Source organism: Ochotona curzoniae, unplaced genomic scaffold (assembly GCF_017591425.1).
Source record: "Ochotona curzoniae isolate NIBS_2020 unplaced genomic scaffold, NIBS_Ocur_1.0 scaffold_4506, whole genome shotgun sequence".
Lineage (NCBI taxonomy): Eukaryota > Metazoa > Chordata > Mammalia > Lagomorpha > Ochotonidae > Ochotona > Ochotona curzoniae.
In genome coordinates this window covers 53,699,032-53,719,930 of record NW_024467119.1, presented here as the reverse complement: position 1 = coordinate 53,719,930, position 20,899 = coordinate 53,699,032, and the positions used below count along the sequence as shown (strand labels likewise).

Below are 20,899 nucleotides of genomic sequence, written 5' to 3'. Positions count from 1 at the left end.
TCTGGCTTCTCTAGTATTAGCTCAACAGCCAGAGGGACGTTTCTTTTCTACCAGTTGATTCCTAGTGTAATTTCTTCCAGTTCCTTGAAAAGTTGCTATTTTGTTGCTGCGTTTCTCTTCTGCATGTGCTTTAAAGACAAGAGCTTTAGTTGCCTATGATCTTGATCATGTTTGGTTTGTATCTTCAAGAATTTTGATTTATAGTGAACCTCCTTTCCTTGTCTTTTTTGTTCTGTCATTTCAGTGTGATGCAGGATTACACAATGGCTTAGCCAATGGCTTGAGTCTCCCAGATGTCTCTTCTTCTATTTCTGGCCCAGTTTTTAGAAATTCTTTCAGGGAAAGAATTGTTTGAGGTTTCTCTGACTTGTGTTGGAATGTGAAAGTTTCTTCCCCCCACTTTTGCATTTAGGGTTAACCATTATGAAATCATTGGTATCTCATTGCTCTCCTGGATGCTTGCACTGACACCTTTGCTTGACAGCTTGCATTGATGGACCTTCACAAGGTGTTGTCATACACAAGACCAATTACTAATATAAAACTGAAATATTTTTATGTATTTATAACTTCATTTATAGATGTATTTTTATAAGATATATTTTTATATTAGAGAGTCAAAGTTACAAATGGAATAGCAGAGAGAGAGAGAACGAGAGAGAAAGAACAGAGAGAGAGAGAGAGAGAGAGAGATCCTCCGTCCACTGGTTCACTCCCCTGCAATAGCTAAGGTCAGGTCAGCCTGAGGCCAGGAACTTTGTGTCTCACATGAGAGTGGCAGGGGTCCCACCCAGTACTTGGGCCATCTTGTGCTGCTTTTTCAGGCCATTACAGGGAGATATGTGACATCAACTAGGACCCATATGGGATACCACCATCACAGGTGCTGATTTTTATAAACTGTACTGGCCCCCATGTCAGTGTCTGAAGATATATGTGTTTCAGGGGCAGAAAGGTAGGGAATGGGAGCTCCATCGACTAGCGTGCTCCTTAAATGCTCACAGTTACCTCTTACTGGGTCCACCATCAGGCCTCAGTCCAGATCTTTCACATGCCTAGCTGGAAGCCAACCAATTAAGTGATAACCTGCTGCCTTCCATCATCTGCACCCTCACTTGGAGAACTGTGGACAAAGTTGGGCTCTCTGAGATGGGATATGCCAACCAGTATCTTAAATGTCAGTCCAGATGCCTGTTCCCAGTATTTTTAAAGCAATTATAAAGTTTTACTGTTTTGTTTTAAAAGGGAGTTGGGAATGGAAAAAGAAAAAAAAAAGTGTGGCTGAGGTCTCTTCATCCTATATGAGCACCTGTTTGTGTCCTGGCTGCTCTATCTCTGATTGAGCTCTCTGCTTATGGCCTGGGAAAGCAGCAGAATATGAATCAAGTAATTTGGCACCTGCCAACCTCATGGGAGACCCACAAGAAGCTCCTGATTTTGCTTTAGCCCAGTGCTGACTGTTGTAGCCATTTAGGGAGTGAAATCAGCAGAAGGAAAATGTCTCTGTCTGTCTGTTCCTATCTCTGTGATGTTGATGTTCAAACTAAATAAGTAAACATTAAACTATTATTTATTTTCATTTTTCTCTGAAAGGCAAAGAGACAGAGACAGAGAAACTGAGACCTTCTCCCTAAATCTCCATGACAGCCAAGACTAGACCAGGCTGCAGCCAGGAGTTGGGAACTCATCTGTGTCTGTCATGTGGGTGGCAGGTATCCAAGTACTTGAGTGAATGTCAGTTGATGTCTCATGTGTTTATTACTAGAAAGATAGATTGGAAGCAGAGCCAGAACTTACACAAGCACTCTAATGTGGGAGAGAGTTGTCTTAAGCAACATCTTAACTGATATGCCATTCCTCAGTTTTTTTTTTTTAAAAATCGTATTTTTATTTTTATATACAGAGTGACTGAATGTTGCCAATTTTGTTTTTCAGCATGTGGATCGATTGAGGATATAGGCAGAAACTCAATGTTTGGACAGATAGTACTTCATTATTGAATCCTAAAATGATTTATTAATTACTATCAGAAGCAAATGAAATTGTTAAGCACTTACTTTTTGTTTGTTTGCTTGCTTCAGGAAGGAGAAAACATTTTCTATTTGGCAGTTGAAGATATAGAAACAGACACAGAGCTTCTGATTGGCTACCTGGACAGTGACATGGAGGCGGATGAAGAACAGCAGATGACAGTGATCCGAGAAGGGGAAGTGGAAAATCCTAAACGACAATCAGTAGCTGGCAGAAAAGGTATTGCATTTTTAACATAGAACCTGAGAGAGTATAACTTGTACAAGAAATGTGGTGTGCCTTATTTGAATTAGGGTTGTATTGTCATACACTGTTATCCAAATAGTTTTGTTCAAAACTTTGCTCAGGATATCCAGCCTTGTGCTCATTTTTCTTACAACTGGACAGGGATGCTTGGAATGGGTGATGGATGTGCCCAGTAGGACTGCCAGGGTGAGAAGCCCATGCTGCATTTTGGGGGCAGGCTTTGGCTTTTGTGGCTCTTGCTGGTGCTTTGTGATTACAAATAGAATTTCTGCACTCCTGCCTTGGCTCTACCACTCGTGAGTCTTTTCACATCAGACAAGCCGGTGACTTTCTGAGCCTTTTCTTCTTCATCTGCACATGGGAGAGGGTGAGTGCAAGCTGAGGTGCTCCAGAGGACTGTGTTGGAACCTGGGGATTGGTTCCTGGACATTGCTCACTTTAGATTTCATTGGGAATTCAGCGCTTCTGGGAATATTTTCCCAGTTCTGATCATGGACTCCCAGCAGTATCACTGGGTTGTCATAGTTTGGTGACGAAAAGTCTACAATAACCATAGGTTAGATCTGCCTAAGTCACTTCTGCAGTCCAGGTGACAAACACCACTTGCTTGCCACCTGCAGAGGAATAACATCGTTTCTGTTGTTTTATATTTTCTTTTTGGTGATAATTGAGGGGGAAATGAATGATGGTTTAGTTCACGTTTTTAATAGGCTTTGTCTTAGTCCGTTCTGGCTGCCACAAGGAACTGATGCTAGGCGAGGTGAATTATACACAACAGAAATCTATTGCCCATAGTTCTACATCACAGGAAGTCCTAGTCTGAGACAGGTGCCAGCAGATGTGGTGCTTGAGGAGGGCTCCTTGGTCACAGACATTACCTTCTCCCTGTGTGATCACCTAACAGTTGTGGGAAGCAAGTTTTCTGGGCCTCTTTTGTAAAAAGCCTAGAAGCTCATCCAGGAGATGGCCAAGGCCTCTGACTCAGTGTCCATGGGGGGTTCTGGCTTTAGCTTAGGAACCCTGCAGGCTGTTCCTTGCAACTTTTCCATTTTGTGTAGCACAGCCACTCCGGAGGGGACTCTGGGTTCATTAGAGTGAAAATACTTCTCATATGATGTTCCTGTCCTGCTTGTTTGTTATTGGCTGAAAAAGTCTGAGAATTCTCCCATTGCCAGCTGGTGCTTCTGTTTCTTAATTTCACTCAGATCATTGAAGGGGACGGTGAGAACAGACTCGAACTGTTTTGTTTCTATGGTGTGCTATTTGGAATGTCAAATTTGTGGTGATAGAATTATTTCTGTTTTATTCTGTGTTTGCCTGTTATTTTTTTCTCTGTTGCCATAGGGTTTTGTTATTATCATATCCATTATTTTCATTTAAAGTAAGTTGCCCATTTGTCTTCTGTTGCCCTGATTTCTGCTTTAGTTAAAAAAAAACACTAGCTTCCTTTGTCTTTGTAAAATGAGTCAAAAGAAACACAGAACAAAATTTCAATGTTTGAATCAGATACCAATTTGTCTTATTTAGAATTCTTAGTGTCTTCTGTGTAAAAGCAAAGAAAATAAAAACAAAAAGGACCTCAAACTCAGAAAGAAATTACTCAAATATGTAACAATGAAGTGTGCGGTTCAATAAATGACAGTGATTTATGTTTAAAAATTTTTTTGACTTGAGATGATGTTATATGGCAAAAAGAACAACATAAAATAATGGAAAGAGTATGATCATAAAGGTAACAGAATCTACCCTCTGCATAAGATATATGTGTCACAGACTTAGAAATAGCATAGTTGCCTCTTGGTCATATTTATTTCTCTCATTGTTTTTCTACTTTCTAAATCTGCTTTTATTTGCTAATCAGAAGAAAATTTATATAATTTAAATAGCACACTGAGAGTGGGGCAGAGCTGTATCAGTCCATGTGGGATAGTGGAACCTCACTATAGCCCTGTTTTTATGACCATATATATTTTTTTCACACAAATGTGAGAATCCCCTGGGTAATTTAAACATAGCTTGCCTCAGATTTTGTTTTATGTAAAAGCTATAAGTGAACTAGAGATGACCCATTTAGGGAAAAACCATGTTTTACAATACAGCATATAAAATCCATTTTTATTCTGAAGAGTTGACATTAAAGCATAAGTTAAAAATTGAGAATTTGATTTTGCATCACGAGGAGAAAACGTAAGTAAAATGTTTTTTAAAATGATGCATTTCTCTCTAACAATACTTCTTCATGTAATTTTCTGTAGGCAAACACTGTGGGCACGCATTAAGCACAGTTCATTTTTATAACGTGAGGGCAGCCATGGCAGTTCTTGGCTCTGAGTTTTTTTGTAATAAACATGCTGCCTTTATAAATGTGCAGATGGCCTGGACTCTACAGATGACTATACCTGTCCTCATTGCGAATCAAGCTTTACCAGTGAGGACATTCTCACTGAGCATCTTCAGACATTGCACCAGAAGCCCTCGGAGGAGAAAGAGTATAAGTGCAAGAATTGTGGGAAGAAGTTCCCAGTAAAGCAGGCTTTGCAAAGACAGTGAGTATCTTGAAGATTACATATCCGTAAACTTACAGCCTCACATTTTTGTTTATGCCACTTGGCTTCACTCCTGTTTTAACATGTGTTGTGTGTGTGTGTGTCCATGTATCCATGTGACAGAAAGGGACTGAACATTTTACATTGGCACTGTCATTGACTCGGCCTTTTACAGGATAAAATATTGATTTTTGAAATGTCCTGTTCATGATATCTAACAAGGAAACCTTGTTTATAGTAAAGCCTCTTTGTCTATTTACGTACTTGCTATTCAGAATCAAGCTCACTGTTTTTTTTTTTTTAATCTAAAATGCAGATATCATAATGTAGCTATGGCTTGGAGGTGACAGGTCAAGTTTCAGTTGTCTGCATTTGATATCCCCTGTGGAGTTTGTTAAAGAAAAGTTTACGAATTGGAGAGTTCTTAACATAAAGAACACAGGGCATTGTAGGAAGTGCTTTTTATTTCATAGCAACTTTAGAGGAGTAATTTCGAGAACAATAGATCAGGATTTGGCAATATGATGAATTCAGTGTCCTCATCCACTCCCATGTATCCTTTCACACATTATGTAACATATTAAATTATGTTTTATTGAAATATTTTACAGAATAATGAGCTAAAATCTGTGTTGAAAGCATGAATTTATTTTTGTGGATATGTTTTATGGGATCCTGAATTATTAAATGAGAGAAAAGTTACACATATTTATAACTAATTTTTAATGAAATGTCACCTTACATGTGAGTAAGAAATCTTTGGCATATGGCATGTTACCTTCTATGTTTCATTAAATTAAAATTCTAATGTAGGCTGTTTCATATTATAACTGTTCCCATGTATTGCATGCATCAAATTTTGGTAACAGAATTTGAAAAGACACATTTCTGTTTGAAAGTTAAACTGAATGAGCTTAAAATTTAAAACTTTTCTAGTAACAGATTGATAGTTAGGTATTCTGCACAGATTCTTAAAAACAGCAAGAGCTATATACGTTTCAGTGTATGTATTTTAAAACTGCATTCTAGTGGACTCTTCGTAATTTATCACTGCATAGGCCATACCAATGATACCCTTGCTTAGCTGCTGGTTTTAGTTAAATCAGGTGCTATTTAAAACTTTAAAAGGCATAAAACTGAGTGACAAGAGTGTGAACATGACTTTATTCGAATTTCATATATTCCTTAAGTTTTTGTCTTAGACCTTCAGCATTTGTTTCTCTCTCCCTCCTTCTTCCTGTTTCCCCCTCAGCATTCTTCACTGCACAGCGAAAAGCAGCCTGAAGGATTCCTCACGAAGTTTTCAGTGTTCAGTTTGCAATTCCTCCTTCAGTTCAGCGTCGAGGTTTTGTGTCTGAGTTACCAGATGGCTGTTGGCTAACTCTGGGTCATTTTGTTGCATGCATACTTTTATGCTTGTTAGGGGTTCAGTACCTATGCCTAAGAGCCTAGCTGCCTTTGTTATCTGCCTAGGTAATGCATGAAATGACTGCAGACTCAACTAGGGAGCATGTGCCACGGAAGCCTGCTGTGATATTTAAGTTTTGTGTGTTTGTTTTCTCCCCGTTCTCACTTGTTGATTGTCTTTTAGTTTTGAGCAGCACCAGGAAACATGCCGGGGGGATGCCAGGTTTGTGTGCAAGGCTGACAGCTGTGGGAAGAGGCTGAAGAGCAAAGATGCCCTGAAGAGACACCAGGAAAACGTCCATACCGGTGAGGAGTCGCTGGAGGGTCATGTTGAAAGGGGTTTCCTCTCTGTGGGCCACAGTGGTCTGTTCTTAATTCTCGCTCTGGAGGAAAAAGCTGGCTTTTCCATTGTGTTTCACACAGATGTGGCTTTCTGGCAGTGGGGCCTTTTTCTTTCCGTGAACACTATTTTTCAAGTTGATTTTAGCAGCATTTATTATTTTTCTCATCTCCAAATAAATCAGAACTGTAACTGTAATCTGGGATCTGATGGTGCTTGGTGGTCAGGTGCATTAGGGATTGCTGTTTGTAACAGTTGGCATGTTTCAGTATGTGAAATTTTAGCTTTCATCACTTGTTAATATTTATGATTGTAAATATATTTTGAAATTACTAAGTTAAACCTATCTGTTTTAATCCTTCTACAATAAAATTGAATTTTTTTCAGTGTTTATAATTCTCCCTCTATCCTGCAAAAATTTCCTAATGCATTTTGACATGGCAGTTGGATTAGTTTGAAATAGTAAAGTAATGTTGTTTGCATTTTACCTAATGGTTAATTAAACAATAGGAATAAGACAAAATTTAACTATCACTTAGAGTTTGTCTGCCTCGTTTATGAGAGGTAGGAAATATGCTATGACTTACAGAAAACATCTGTTACACTCAGGTGACCAAAGTTTTTCCTGATTGGAAGCTGAACCACAAGGAACTTTCTGGAATTAGGCAGAATTGTGTCCATTGATGTGGAGAGAAGTGAATTTCTTAGGATGCTTGGAACCCATCATGTTCAAATCAACTTCAAAAAAGTTTACAGAACATGAAATTCAAAGTTTATTTTGTTGGAAAAATCTCTTGAAAATTTGAACATACCTTCTGGCGAAAGGAATTTTTCATGAGCTATTTTTGATGACCCTTCATTTAGGGACGTTCAGACTTTTTTTCTTTCACCCAAATAAACTTTCCAATTCCATTTTCATTGAACATTGTAAAGTGCCCTGAAATGTCTTATGTTTGCTTACTATTCATGACACACCTGCATTAGTAATAATAAAACTACTGAGGCTGACTGCTCATTCCCACCTCGCACGGTAGGCTTGGACTGAACATGTTTGCTGTTCGTGAGTGGTCTGGTGGGCAGAAGGTAGAACTTTGCACGGTGTACCCTCAGGCTCAGGCTCATCACTTCAGGACTTCACTGTCTTCAGGTTTCACTCTTGTCTTTTGAAGAACCTGGGAAGCATGAATTGTTTTTTGTTGTTTTCTTTTTTTTTTCCTGAATTCTATACTGCGTCCTTCTCTATGATTGCAAAAAGCATAACTTTTTCATAGACTTGTCCCCATAGTTTTCAGGAAAAAATACTGGTCTGGTTAAAATGCTGTTCTTAATTTTCTCCATCTATGTCTGCAGTATATTGTAACAAAACTTTCATGTCAGTTTTAAAGTTAACTTAACTGAACTAAGTGAAAAAACAGATGCAGACTGAAACTGGAAATTTTTCCTTTCTTGTTACTGGGCATGTGGTCTTCAGGCGACCCTGTAAGAGTGACTTCTTTGAAGCTTCTTGTCATTGGCCTTGGATATTACAATACTATTGGTTCTGGAAATTCTTTGGTTTTTAATAGGAAATAATTCATAGGAGAAAATTTTATTTTCTATATTGTGGATGCTATGCAAAAGAAAATGTTGTGTTTCTTTTGGCTGGGGTTAATACGAGAGCTCAGTTTGTCATTCATTGTTTCTCCCCTTTGCTTTGTAAGCCACATAGACATTTGGCTAACGAATATTGCTTTTCTGAGAGTAGCAAGTAAAACAATATTCACAGATCTGGAGGTAGAATCTTGTGCTATAGAAAGGTAAAGATATCAAAGAAAAAAAGAAAAAAATAACGGGTCTTGTTATGTCTTCTTACATTGGTCGCTGTTTCTTGCTTAGCATTGTGAATGGAGATTACTGAAGACAGGGAAGCTGACTTTTAAATATGAAACTATTTTTTTTTTCCATAGAAGTTGTAAATGTGCTGATAGGTTCTTGGGTTGTCTGTTAGCATACTTAAAGCACAGTATGTTGAAACTTGCAATACTAAGTGAATATATGCTTATTGCAATGCTGTTAATTTCATTCACAATTTGCCTATTGCTACAATAATGTGTTTTTGGATGTTTTTTAAAAGTAAAATTTGAAAGTCAATATCAGACTTACCTGTACATAATAAAACTAAACTAGGATAAAGTCTAGACAGGTTTACTGCTTTGCTTTCCTTGAACCTGGGGAAGTTGGTTGGCTGGTAGGAACCTTCAGTTATTGAAGAAGAGGCAGAGTAAAGGTACTGTGTTCCTTAATCCAGTTACCGTTTTTCTTCTTTGCTTTAAGTCTGTGCCTGCTAGCAGGAGACTTCGTATTTATGGAAGGGAACATTTCTTTGCATTTGCAGATGCAGTTGTAAGCTTTTCCTGTGTTTATTTGCAAAGTAGGTGAGACTTGAGTTCATAACGAGGAAGAGAAAATCTGAAGAATAGCGATGGGGAGTTGGTGTACTACATGTTCCCTTGGGGCGTGGTGTGCTCCTCAGATTTGATGTGGTGTCTGTGATTCTGGAGTGCAGAGAGTGCAAACACAAAGTGAGGGGTTGGTTGAAGATATTCAGTCTTTCTTCCAACTTAACTCGCTGAGAAACCCTTGAGCCTATTCTCAAGGAGCAGCAACCACGAATAATTGTATGTTGGGAACTGTATGTTCTTCCTAACAGCATGGTAGGTTTCTGCGGCTTCAGAAGATGTGTGGGTTTCTCACCATGAGCAAGTAATCAATCAAAACTACAGTGAATGCAAACTGGGTCTCCTCTAGCTTCCGTTCTGAAATCATCTCCCTGGAGATAGCATTGATTCTCACAGGTTGGGGACTTAGTCTACATGATTGCCCTCTGTAGATGCCAGTCACCAGCCCTAGGCTATTCTGTCTGTCTTTCTGATCCACCCCTATAAATCTGCACTTCTTCAGATGGAACGACTCCCAGAACTCAAGGAAGCACTTAGGCTATGATTTATTAAGAAGGATATTACACAAGAAAGAGATGAAGAGAGGCATAGGCACATGATGGGGGGAATGACACAGTAGAGTCCTTACTTTCTGTAGGTACCATTCTCCATGAGCCTGCACATGTTCAGCTTTCCAGGTGCTCAGGAGTCCTGAGCTTAGGTGATGGAGAGACCCAGCAATACCTGTCCACTGTCTGCAGTGTGCTTCCTTGAAGATGTGGCAACAGAACCCTGTGGAGTGAAGAGGATGTTCACCTGCTTTCTGAGTTGTTATGGGATGCATTGGGGTGGGTGTTAACTGCCAGGAAACCATGAATCAATCCAGTAAATACACATTATAATATTACAGATGCAATAGGGCAATGAAAGATTGTGAATGAAAGGTGGCCATTACAAACTAGAAGGAACCTGATAAAGAGATCATATCCTTTTTCATTGGCCCCTCACATCTAAGAGATACATATATTTGCATGAAATTGATGTTGCATTGTTATTTTCACATGGCAGAATTTTCTCCTTTATTATTTGGTAGTCTCCGAGAAAAAAAAAAACAGTGCATAAAATGAAATAATCATCTTGAAAATTAGTCAGTTCAGTATTTTCATTTTCTAAAAGCGTGTTTCTTTTTTTAAAAAAATATTTCTATTTGAAATTGTATTATTGAGTAATTTTGTTTTTGACTCTTTCGGATTTGCTTTGGAATATCAGGGAAGTGGATGTGTGTGGCTGGGGTAGGAATGCATGAATCAGTCATTGTTGAGTTCAGGTGGTGTCCACCTGATGGATGTTATGGTTTGCATTATCGGCTTGCATTTTCTGTATTTGAAGCCAATAAATTACAAGTTGGCAAGACCATTTTTTGATGGTTCAGAGGGTGCTATTGTTATGTCACATTTTAAAGTGTATCTTGTTGAGTCTTTTGTTGCTTTTTAAATAGATTTATTTATTTACTTGAAAGCAGAGTTAGAGAGGTAAAGACATTCCAACTGTCCCATCTGCTATTTCATTCCCCAGATGGATGTAAAAGTTGGGCCTGAGCCAGGCCAAAGCCATGAATCAGGAACCTAGATTGGTTTTCCCACCTGGGTGGCTGAGGCCTGAACACAAAGCCATCTTTGAACACCTTCCCACACTGTCAACAGGGAGTTGGAATGGAAATAGAGCAGGTGGAACATGAACTGGAGCCCATATAGGGTGTTTGTCACAGGCAGTGGCTTTACTCACTACTTGTCAAAGCCAGTCCTTTGTATTTCTGTAATCATTAGGAAATTTGAAATGTGAAATGAGTTACTAGAAACATAACCATTGTGACAAAATGATGAAACGGGGCTTTGTTTTGATTTGGATAACCATTAATCACCAGTATGTTTTATTGTACTTGATTGTACTTTATTCTGTTTCTTGGTACTAATTGGATAAAGCAAATGCTCATAAATTTTGTGAATCTAGTACTGGCAAGAAGAAATTATAGCCAAATTTAAAATCTCAGTAGATGAAGTAGACTATTCTGTTGGAATATAAGGGCAATAATAAGACATATGAATGAATGAATGTTTTCTTATACAAACACATTTTGTTAATTTTATTGTTGATCTGAACCTTCTTATGGAAATGTCCTTCACTGTTTTAATATTCTATCAGTACACAGAAAAGTGAAAAACCTAAGAAAATGATTTATTGCGCTGAGAATTTCTCATTTTTTTATGTGAAAAGGTTTAAAATACAGCTTGCTCTTTATCTGAGTTTAATGCCTTTAACAGTTTAAGATTGTAAATGATAACAGTCAAGTTGTGTGTCACTTGCCCACACCCAGTCTGTTTCCCCTCTTATTTCTACCTAATTCATAAGCACTTTGTTTCTATTTTAGGTGATCCAAAGAAAAAGCTCGTATGTTCAGTGTGCAATAAAAAGTGTTCTTCAGCATCTAGCCTACAGGAACATAGAAAGGTCAGTAAGATAAAGAATTGCTTCATCAAAATACAGGGATCTTTCCATATTATAGTGTCTGCTTTATAGCTTTTTGTTGATTTTTAAAGTCAAGGTTATTTATTCATTCAACTATTGACTCACTCCTTAGATGGTTGTAAAAGCCAGGGCTGACTAGGTTGAAGGCGGGAACCAGGAACTCCATCCTGGCCTCCCGTGTGGATGCAGGAGCCAAATGTTTGGAACATCTTCCGCTGTTTTCCCCGACACATTAACAGAAGGCTGAGATGTGGAGCAGCCAGGACTCACTCAAAATGGCATGCTTTAATCTGCTACCGTGCCGTTGGTTTAGGATTGTTATGTACTGTTAGGACAGATGACCAAAGATGCCATTTAAAATTGTCTATCTATCTTTTGAGTGACAGTTTATACACACACACACACACAGAGCTCTTCCATCTGCTTGTTCACTCCCTAAATGGACACAGCCTGCACTGTTTTCCCATTCCATAAGTCAGGAACAGCCAGGACTACAACAAGTGACCATGTGGGAAGATGGCTCATGTAGGCTGAAATTTGACCAATTAAGTTGCCATGATGGCCCCTAAAAAAGTTGTTCTGTATTTTATTTTTGTTTCCTAAGGATTTATTTATTTTTATTGGAAAGGCAGATATACAGAGAGAAGGGGATACAGAGAAAGATCTGTATAAAGTTTCATTTTTACATATGTTTGAAAGTCTGAGTAAAAGAGATGGGGACACACACACAGTGTGGGGTGGGAGAGAGAGAGGGAGAAAATGTGAATGGATGAGTTAGGCTGAGGCCAGAAAGCAGGAACTGCAACCTGGTCTGGAGCATGTGGTGGTGGCCCGGGTGCTTGGGACACCATCTACTGCCTCCCAGAGTATGTAGGAAGCTGTGTCAGAAGTGTTTGTAGCTGGAACTGAAGTCACCCCTCCGATACAGGATGGCAGCACCTCAAGTGGTGACTTAGCTTGCCATGCCACAGTCCTGTCCCCTAGTCCATTTATAGCCCCTTTCTTCCAGGCTGATTCAGTTGCTGTGTCTGAGGAGGGATGTCAATGGGGGAGCCACATGCGTTTCATGTGCTTATAGTATGTTGGCATCATTTGACTAATGGAGTAGTGTGTGTCATAGTCAGTTTAACCCATCAGACAAGTGGTGCATTATATATATATTTAATTTTCAAAATAATATATATATACACCAGTAATATGATCAAGTAATTATAGCATGAATTACCAATACATGTTTTATTGAACTTGATTTTACTTTACTGTACTTTTAATTAACATAAAATATGTATTCAGATTTATGTGTCCAATTGATGTTACAAAAATAAATAATTATTGGGAACAATAAATTTAGCATTTATTATAAATATATATTTATTATTATTTTGATATAAAAATAACCTGAAAATAAATGATAACCGTTAAGTCTATTGATTTTAACAAGCAGTTAATAGAATTTTTAATAAAATTAAAGTAGGATTTTGATTTTAGTTTGCATTATGACTGGATCTAAAATATTTTGTTGATAGCAAAGGTGTAAATGATCATCTCGTAATTTAATACGTTGTTTTTAGCTTATCTAGGGGACTTCGAAAATTTTCTTTTAGTGATGGAATACCCAAGTAGAGTGGAAGTGCTGCTAGTGAAAGCAAAATGTTACTTTTGTTGAGGTTTGTGAAATGAAATTCTATCTCTTTGTATGTATAAAGATGTAATTCAAAGTAATTTGACAGGACTTAAAAAATTCATATGATTTTTATAATACAGAAGCTGCAGCCATGTGCTGTGGATTTAACTTCTGACATGTGAGATCCTTAATTTATGGTGTTGACATGTTTGAGGTTATATCCTATATGTTGAGTGATTCTGATTCTTGGGGAGAAATAACAGAACAACCACAGGCCAGTGAATCAGGACAATGGGGCTCTTCTTTTCCTGCCATTAACCCTCCGTTCAAACATTTAATCTATTTTTTTCATTTCTGAAATGAGACATTGAACTGCTTAGCATTTTTTCTTCCCAATTTTCAAAGCAAAGCATTTTTAGACATATCCTGGTGATGCTTTTTAATTAGTTATAAAGTTTTTTGTTGTTGTTTGTTTCGGCTTGTGTTTTTTGTTTGTTTGTTTTTGTTTTCTGTTTTTTTTTCCCCCCCCAGAGGGAGAGCAAAATGCAGACAAAAGAGAGAGATGTCCTGTGTGCTGGTTTACTCCCTACACGTCCTCAAGCTTTAGGACTGTGCCAGGCTGAAGCCAGGAGCCAGGAACTCAATCCAGGTGTCTCAGAGGGGCGATAGGGACACAGGAACTTAGAGCATCACCTGCTATCTCTCAGTGTACGCATTAGCAGGAAACTAGAGATGTGAGTAGAAGCAGAACTTGTTCATGGACGCTCTGGTTTAGGATGTGGTCATTCCCAGCACTGTTTTAACCAATAAGCAAGATGCCTAACCTGCTGGTTTTGTTGTTGTCATTTGTTCTCTGAGTCACATGATATTGTGTTGTAGATCACATTTTTCAAGTGATGATTTTATTAGATTCTTAAAAAAATGTGAAACACTTTATGGATTTTTGTATGATTTATACATGCTAATCTTATCTGTATCCTAACAGTTTAATGTGTACACTGAGATCAGTTTTGTAAGAGTAGTCACAGATGACACTTGCCTTTTTTATTTGAAAAATATTACTTTTTTTTAAAGATTTATTTATTTTTATTACAAAGTCAGATATATAGAGAGGAGGAGATATAGAAAGGAAGATCTTCCATCCAATGAATCACTCCCCAAGTGAGCGCAACAGCCGGTGTTGCACCGAACCGAAGCCAGGATCCAGGAACTTCCTCCAGGTCTCCCACACGGATGCAGGATCCCAAGGCTTTGGGCCGTCTTCGACTGCTTTCCCAGGCCACTAGCAGGGAGCTGGATGGGAAGTGGAGCTGCCAGGATTAGAACCAGCGCCCATATGGGATCCCGGGGCGTTCAAGGCGAGGGCTTTAGCCAATAGGCCAATAGTCCACGCCATCAGCCCCAAAATATTGTATTTTTAAAAGATCTGTTTATTTATTAGAAAGAGTTGCAAAGACAGAGATGTTTCGCCCATTGTTTTACTTCTCGGATTGTTACAACTACTGGGGCTGTGCCAGGCCAAAGCCAGGTGCTAGGGGCTTCATCTGTGTCTCCCTTGTTGGTGCCAGGTGTTCTAATACTCAGACCATTTTTCAGTGCTTTTCTCAGCCCGTCAGCAGAGGCTGATTCACATGGGATGACAGCATCAGAGGCCATGGCTTTTCGTGTTATGCCAGAATGCCAGTCCCCACATGCCACTTTTTTTGTAGAGCTCTTTAACTGACTCATTATCCTTATGGCTTCAGAACAGAATAGTAGTCTTCGAAAAGGATTAAACCCACTGGAATAGTGTCATAACATTCTCTTATATAACTCTTACAATTCTTATTTCCCTGGTCTATTTAAATTATTACAGATTAGAAAAATATTTTGTTAAATATAGTAGTTTGATAATGCTGCCTGTGGAGTATATTTCTGAATACTGTCTTCTTTTTCACGCACATTCTTCATAATTAAGACCCTTTTTCCCCCTGAAAGGAAAAACTAGGTAAGAGGATAACTTAACCCCACTTGCCCTGCTGTTTCACTCTTTTTACCCTCCTTGCCCTGGCTCCTTCGGTGCTCGCTTGGATCAAGGGAGCCATTTGCTGGAGGACAGCGCACGTACTGCGCCTATCCAGAGTCCTCTGCCGTGATCTTCCACTCTGGAGTATCTCTGTTTATTCTTCAGTGACAGCCAGTCACCTAACTTCCTCTAAAGAACATTTTCTTATCTAGTTTGATAATGTGAGCGATGAGTTTAATTAGATAGTAACAAAAAACGTGACTTCCCATAAACCATTTTTTTTTTAATATCCGGTAAAGGAGTGTGATGCTTTCACTTGCTATGGTGATTAATAATTCTGATACAAGATTTTCTTCAACTCTTTCATTTAGTTTAAATATTTATTTATTTATTTGAGAAGCAGAGAGCAAGAACAAGAGGGCAAGGGAGTGAGAGAAAGAAATAATTCCTCTTTGCCAGTTCACTCCACTAATGCCCACAAGGGCTGGGAGTGGACACAAAGGTGGCAACACAATCCAGCTCTCCTACAGGAACCCAGTCACCTGAATCCTCAGCACTGCCTCCCAGGGTCTCTGTTAGCAGGAAGCTTGGAATTGAATCGAGGTTGTGTAATGCGGGATGCCGTTGTTCCAGCCAGGGCGTCAAACACCCAACCTAGTATGTTCCTTTCACATTTGAGTACATGGTCTCTTTTGATACAGTGAACATATACTTTCTTTACTGCTTTTCCAGTTTCTCTGATTTAGTGTCTGGGAGAGAAAGAAGCACTTTAATAATCATTTGTAATATTTATATTAAATAGTTGTTTATAAGCTATGTCTGTCATTATTAGCTATGATTTTAAATCTTATTGTAATCTTTGTACCATGTGAGTCTTTCACTGTGAGCTGCATGCTTTTTAAAATCAGGTATATTTTGGTATTTCACTGTTACAAATGTTTTACTTTGTTCTGAATTCATTTATGTTTAAAATATTGTTGCTTGCTATAAAGGGAATATTATATCCACAGGTTACGTAGTTCCAGTTCTAAATTTGTGCATATCAACAAGAGCTAACGTACGTTAGCTGTAATTTCTACAGTATTTATTTCCTGTGTTCTATATGAGTCAGTTGTATTACATATTTGAGTAGGATGAATCTTATATTTTATTTTAATATCATCCTTCTGGTAACATATGCTCATTGCCTTTCTATTTTATGTGGGACAGTATGAGCATATGAAGGCTAAATTAAAATTTTTATATCATAATAGCAACTGTCCATGTGTTTGTATCTCTGCTCGTGTGTTTTTATTAGACTTTGTTGGTTTATTTACCTGTCAATTGAACCTTTCACAGACTCATGAAATATTTGATTGTCAAGAATGTAGGAAAAAATTTATTTCAGCTAATCAGCTAAAACGCCACATGATCACTCACTCAGGTAAAGTATCTTCTTTTTCATTTGTTTTGGATTGCCTTTATGAGAGACACTTTACTCAGTGGTTTTGAAGATCTCTAGGGTGGTACTAAGGAACCCTGGTTAAAAGTTCCAGCTCTGCCATTAATTCGTCTTCCCTAGATCTCACTTTTACAAGGCCAAAGTGATAAAAGTATGGAATGATGTTAAAGCTCTTCAGTGACACCATTTACTTTGCCACCTGTCCTGTTCCTGAAAGAGCTTCAATTTCTTTATTCCTCGTGTGTGAGTGGGGTCTGCCTTACCTATGCAAAACGCTATGGAGGCTGAAGGAGACCATCTATGTACTGTTCTAGCATAATATTGGACATTTCACAGAAACCCAATAATTGCAACTCTTCTATTTCTAGATATTTTTGCATTCTAAATGATGTACTAATAACTGTTAGTGATAAATTGTAAATACATTTTGAGAATATGTCTTTAACACCATGTTTTCATTTTTAGTGAGTTTGTCAGTCTGTTCTAGTCATAGAATTGCAAAACAAAAACCATCCCTAAAATATATTTTTGCTTCAAGGAGTCTCTAAAGTTTAGGATGTCTATAACTCTAGGCCTTTGATTTAGAACTTTTTTTGAATATGCCATTGCAAACAGACACATATGCTTTGATAAATTAAAATCAGAAATCTGAAGCTGGTAGCTTTTAAGTTACATGTATATATATATATATATGCATACATATATAATTTAGCTGTCTGCAGTATAATAATATGTGCATATTCCATAAGTTTGGATTCCACATACTAGCTTCAATGTGTAACTCCTACTGAGAATCATAAGCTTGGTACCTGGGGCTGGTGTGTCCCAACAGGGAGCAGCTGGGTCCGTTTATCGCTTCACCATGAGCCCACCCTTAGCCTTGAATTTTGGAACCCTGATTTGAAACATAAACGTCAGCATAGCTTATGTCTGCAGATAGAATTTGCTCACTGTTTTTATATACGCAAAATAGGGAGCAGGTGTTTAACCACCTAGTTAACACATGTTTCCTATATCACGTGCCTGTGTTTGATGATTGCCTCTGTCTCCAGCGTCCCAGTTATGTAGACCCTGGGAGGAGGGGAATGGCGATGGCTCAAGTAACTGAGTTACTGCCACTCACTGGGCGACTGGATTGAATACTTGGTTCCCAGCGTTGACCTAGCACAATCCTGGCTACCGTAGGAACCCGAGTGAACCAGAAAATTGAGTTCTGTCTCTTTGTCTCTTGTTTTTTTTTTCTCTCTCTTCTTCTCAAATATGTTTCTCCATAATTTATAGAATAGGTGTTTAAAAGAATGAGCCTGTATTTCATTTGTGAATAGACACTTATCTACTGTAGATGCATTAAATGGCATATTCCTTGTTATGTTGGTTGACCATGCCTTGCTTGTGCATAAGAAGTAATTTAAGAAGAAGATGCTTTCCGTTTATCCTCTACTCTGTAAATATGAAATTGTCTTCACTCATTTTTCGCAGAAAAGCGACCCTATAATTGCGACATCTGTAATAAGTCTTTCAAGAGGCTGGATCAAGTGGGTGCTCACAAGGTTATACACAGCGAGGATAAACCCTACACCTGCAAACTCTGTGGGAAGGGGTTTGCCCACAGAAATGTTTACAAGAATCACAAGAAGGTAAATATTTATTAATATTATTTTTCTGCAAATTTACCTGTACAGTTTTCTTTAATCATTTATAAAATTTTTAAGTAACTGCAGCAACTGGGGGAGATCTTGACTTTAAGCACTCATAACCCTTGCTGTCTCATCCAGTCTGGCATCCTCTATTAAAAATGGTTTTCATGGTGATGTAGCATGGTAGTCCTCCACCTGTAGCACAGACATCACATATGGGTATCGGCTCATGTCCTAGCTGCTCCATTTCTGATCCAGCTCCTTGCTCATGAGCTGCCAAAGCAGCAGAGGCTGGCTGCAGTCATTGGATCCCTGCACTCACAACAGAGACCTAGAAGAAGCTCCTGGCTTCACATCAGCTTAGTTTTGGCCATTTTGACCATTTGGGGAGAGAATCATTGAATGGAAGACCTTTCTCTCTCTCTCTCTGCCTTTACTTCTCTCTGTAAAATCTGCCTTTCAAATAAAAATGAAGAAATCTTAAAATAGTCTCAGAGGCAAAGTGTCATCAAATATATGTGCATTCTCATATATTAAATAATTTGGAGGGGAAGGGCTAGAGTTGCAACAATTCTGAAGTCTTTTTTCTGTTCCTTCTTTCCCAACAGTTGATTTTTTTATGTTACTATTTTGAAAGTTCTCTTCATTTTTGTTGTCTTTGTAGTAGATAGAGCTCCTCTTTGAGTTTTTCTGGATACTTCTTTGATTTTCCTTTGGTCCCAGCGATAATCCTGATGCTTTGGGTGAGGATCTCCATTGTATTCTCTTTTTCCTAACACGTGTCCACTACATCAGTGGCTTGTGTTATCAGTGCTATGGTGATGAATTCCAAATAATTCATTTTTCCTGGATCCCAAACCTCAGGCTCACATTTTTAACCACTTACTTCATATATTGCTGAGCCTGCTTTTGATGTAATGAATTCAACATGCCTCAGAATGACTTTCTCATTCTCTTTCCCTACATGATGTGCCTTGGAAGTTTCTTCTTTTTGTGGTTCAAAAAAGCACAAACAAGTGTCTCTACTTTAGTCATGATCCCTTTGTATCATTAGAGCCAAGTCGCATGGCTTTACTGTGCATCATCTTGTCACCTAAATACATTTCCAGTGCCTACACGATTATGGTACATATACCTCTGTCCTGTAGAGTTCTCCGCACTGCGATCCCAGCCTTCTTCTGCAGTGTTTTATCTTGCTGTTCTGGACATTAACTACATCACAAACATTTGCCTTCATTCTGTGTGTCTTTTCTAATCTTTCTCTTCAAGTTATAGTTACTCAGTTTCTTCTGATTTTTATTTTTGTGTATTTTCCTTGCCTTTTTCTTAAAATTCTCATTTCAGAAGGTGTTAGGATTACATTTACTACGCTGTGTATAAAATAAGTAATGCTTAAATTGAATTCAAGAGGTTTACTCAAGGATATTCAAAATCTTGAAGATGCGTATGCGTGTAAAATACATTTGTGATGCAGCAATTATCTGCGTATTGATTCGGATTAGTAGGTTTTAGTACATTATCAAATGAGTCTACAATGTTTTAAAATAACTTATTACTCATTTTCTTCAATTGCAGTATTCCAAATGAAAGTAATAGTTAAATTTTAGTATTGTATCTTTTAAAATAGCTTGTTATTTATTTTTTCCAATTACAGTATTTTATGAGGATAATAGCTCATTTCAGGACAAAGATCTCACGGTCTGCTTTTTGGAATTATTCAGAAAATTATGACATTAATTCCAGCTTCAGTCTACAAGGCGTAAGAAAATTTCAAGCTACCGAAGAATGAACAGGGTTGATTGATAGCGCCCCAGATTGCCTCTGCCAGACTCCGTGCTTCCCACCTTCATGTTACGTGTAAAGATTATATGTTGAGGGGTGGCAGGATTGCATTCAGTGCTGTTGCTTTGGAATTGTATGGCTGTAAAAAATTATCTGGATAGTTTCCTGTTCAGTCTCTGGAACCCTGTTGTTCCTTGCTTTGATGAAACTGATCTACCCACATTTATGGGTTTTTCACAGTTTGACGTAGATTATATGCCTCTTGGGAATTTGGCACAGGATCTTTGCACCATCACTCAGACTTTGAGTCATAAATCATGTGAAAGTAATAATGATGTCTTGGGAAGGATAGAAACCGTGGTGCTCGTAATTTCCAACGTGGAAAGCACATTCAATCCTTCTTTCCTGAACAAATGTACTTCTCACTCTGGGATGATCCCAGCATATGCGTGGTATAGTTATATGAAAATATTTGAGATATTCTGGAAGGTTTATATTTAAAAAAAGCAAATCGTCCCTTTTTTACAGTTATTCTTTAATGATCCATTTGGTTTTTTGAATGTGTAACCTATATGTTTTTATTTTATTTATTCACTTGTGTTATTTTAACCATTTTCTCATACTTATAAATGGAATATTTTTCATTGTGATTATGATAATATAGAGTGAAATTTCAGAGGGGTAATTTATGTTTCTTAAAAACTTTTGTGAATCATCCCATCGTCTTGTGAGGCTTGTGAGCGCAAGTGATCAAAATTAATCATTTATTTCTTTCACCCCAATAATCATATGATTAAATTTGTAACACCTCCTTAGGATCCAGCAAAAGTAGCAATGCTTTGGACCCGATGTACTTAACTCTTTAGATCGCAAATGCACAGATGTTTCAGTGCCACA

At 38.0% G+C, this 20,899-nt stretch overlaps 1 protein-coding gene across 3 annotated transcripts in view; it reads left to right on the top strand.

Moving 5' to 3' along the window:
* Nucleotides 1-20,899, top strand: part of PRDM5 (PR/SET domain 5) — a 161,514-nt gene that overhangs the window by 76,215 nt on the left and 64,400 nt on the right. For 2 of the 3 annotated variants that reach the window (XM_040966831.1, XM_040966832.1), the window contains exons 4-9: nt 2,082-2,250; nt 4,649-4,823; nt 6,415-6,536; nt 11,416-11,495; nt 16,481-16,565; nt 18,063-18,220. In XM_040966831.1, the coding sequence (XP_040822765.1) occupies nt 2,082-2,250; nt 4,649-4,823; nt 6,415-6,536; nt 11,416-11,495; nt 16,481-16,565; nt 18,063-18,220 (789 nt within the window). Of the gene's footprint in view, nt 1-2,081; nt 2,251-4,648; nt 4,824-6,075; nt 6,169-6,414; nt 6,537-11,415; nt 11,496-16,480; nt 16,566-18,062; nt 18,221-20,899 lie in introns of all 3 variants that reach the window. The other variant, XM_040966830.1, reaches the window with a different exon arrangement.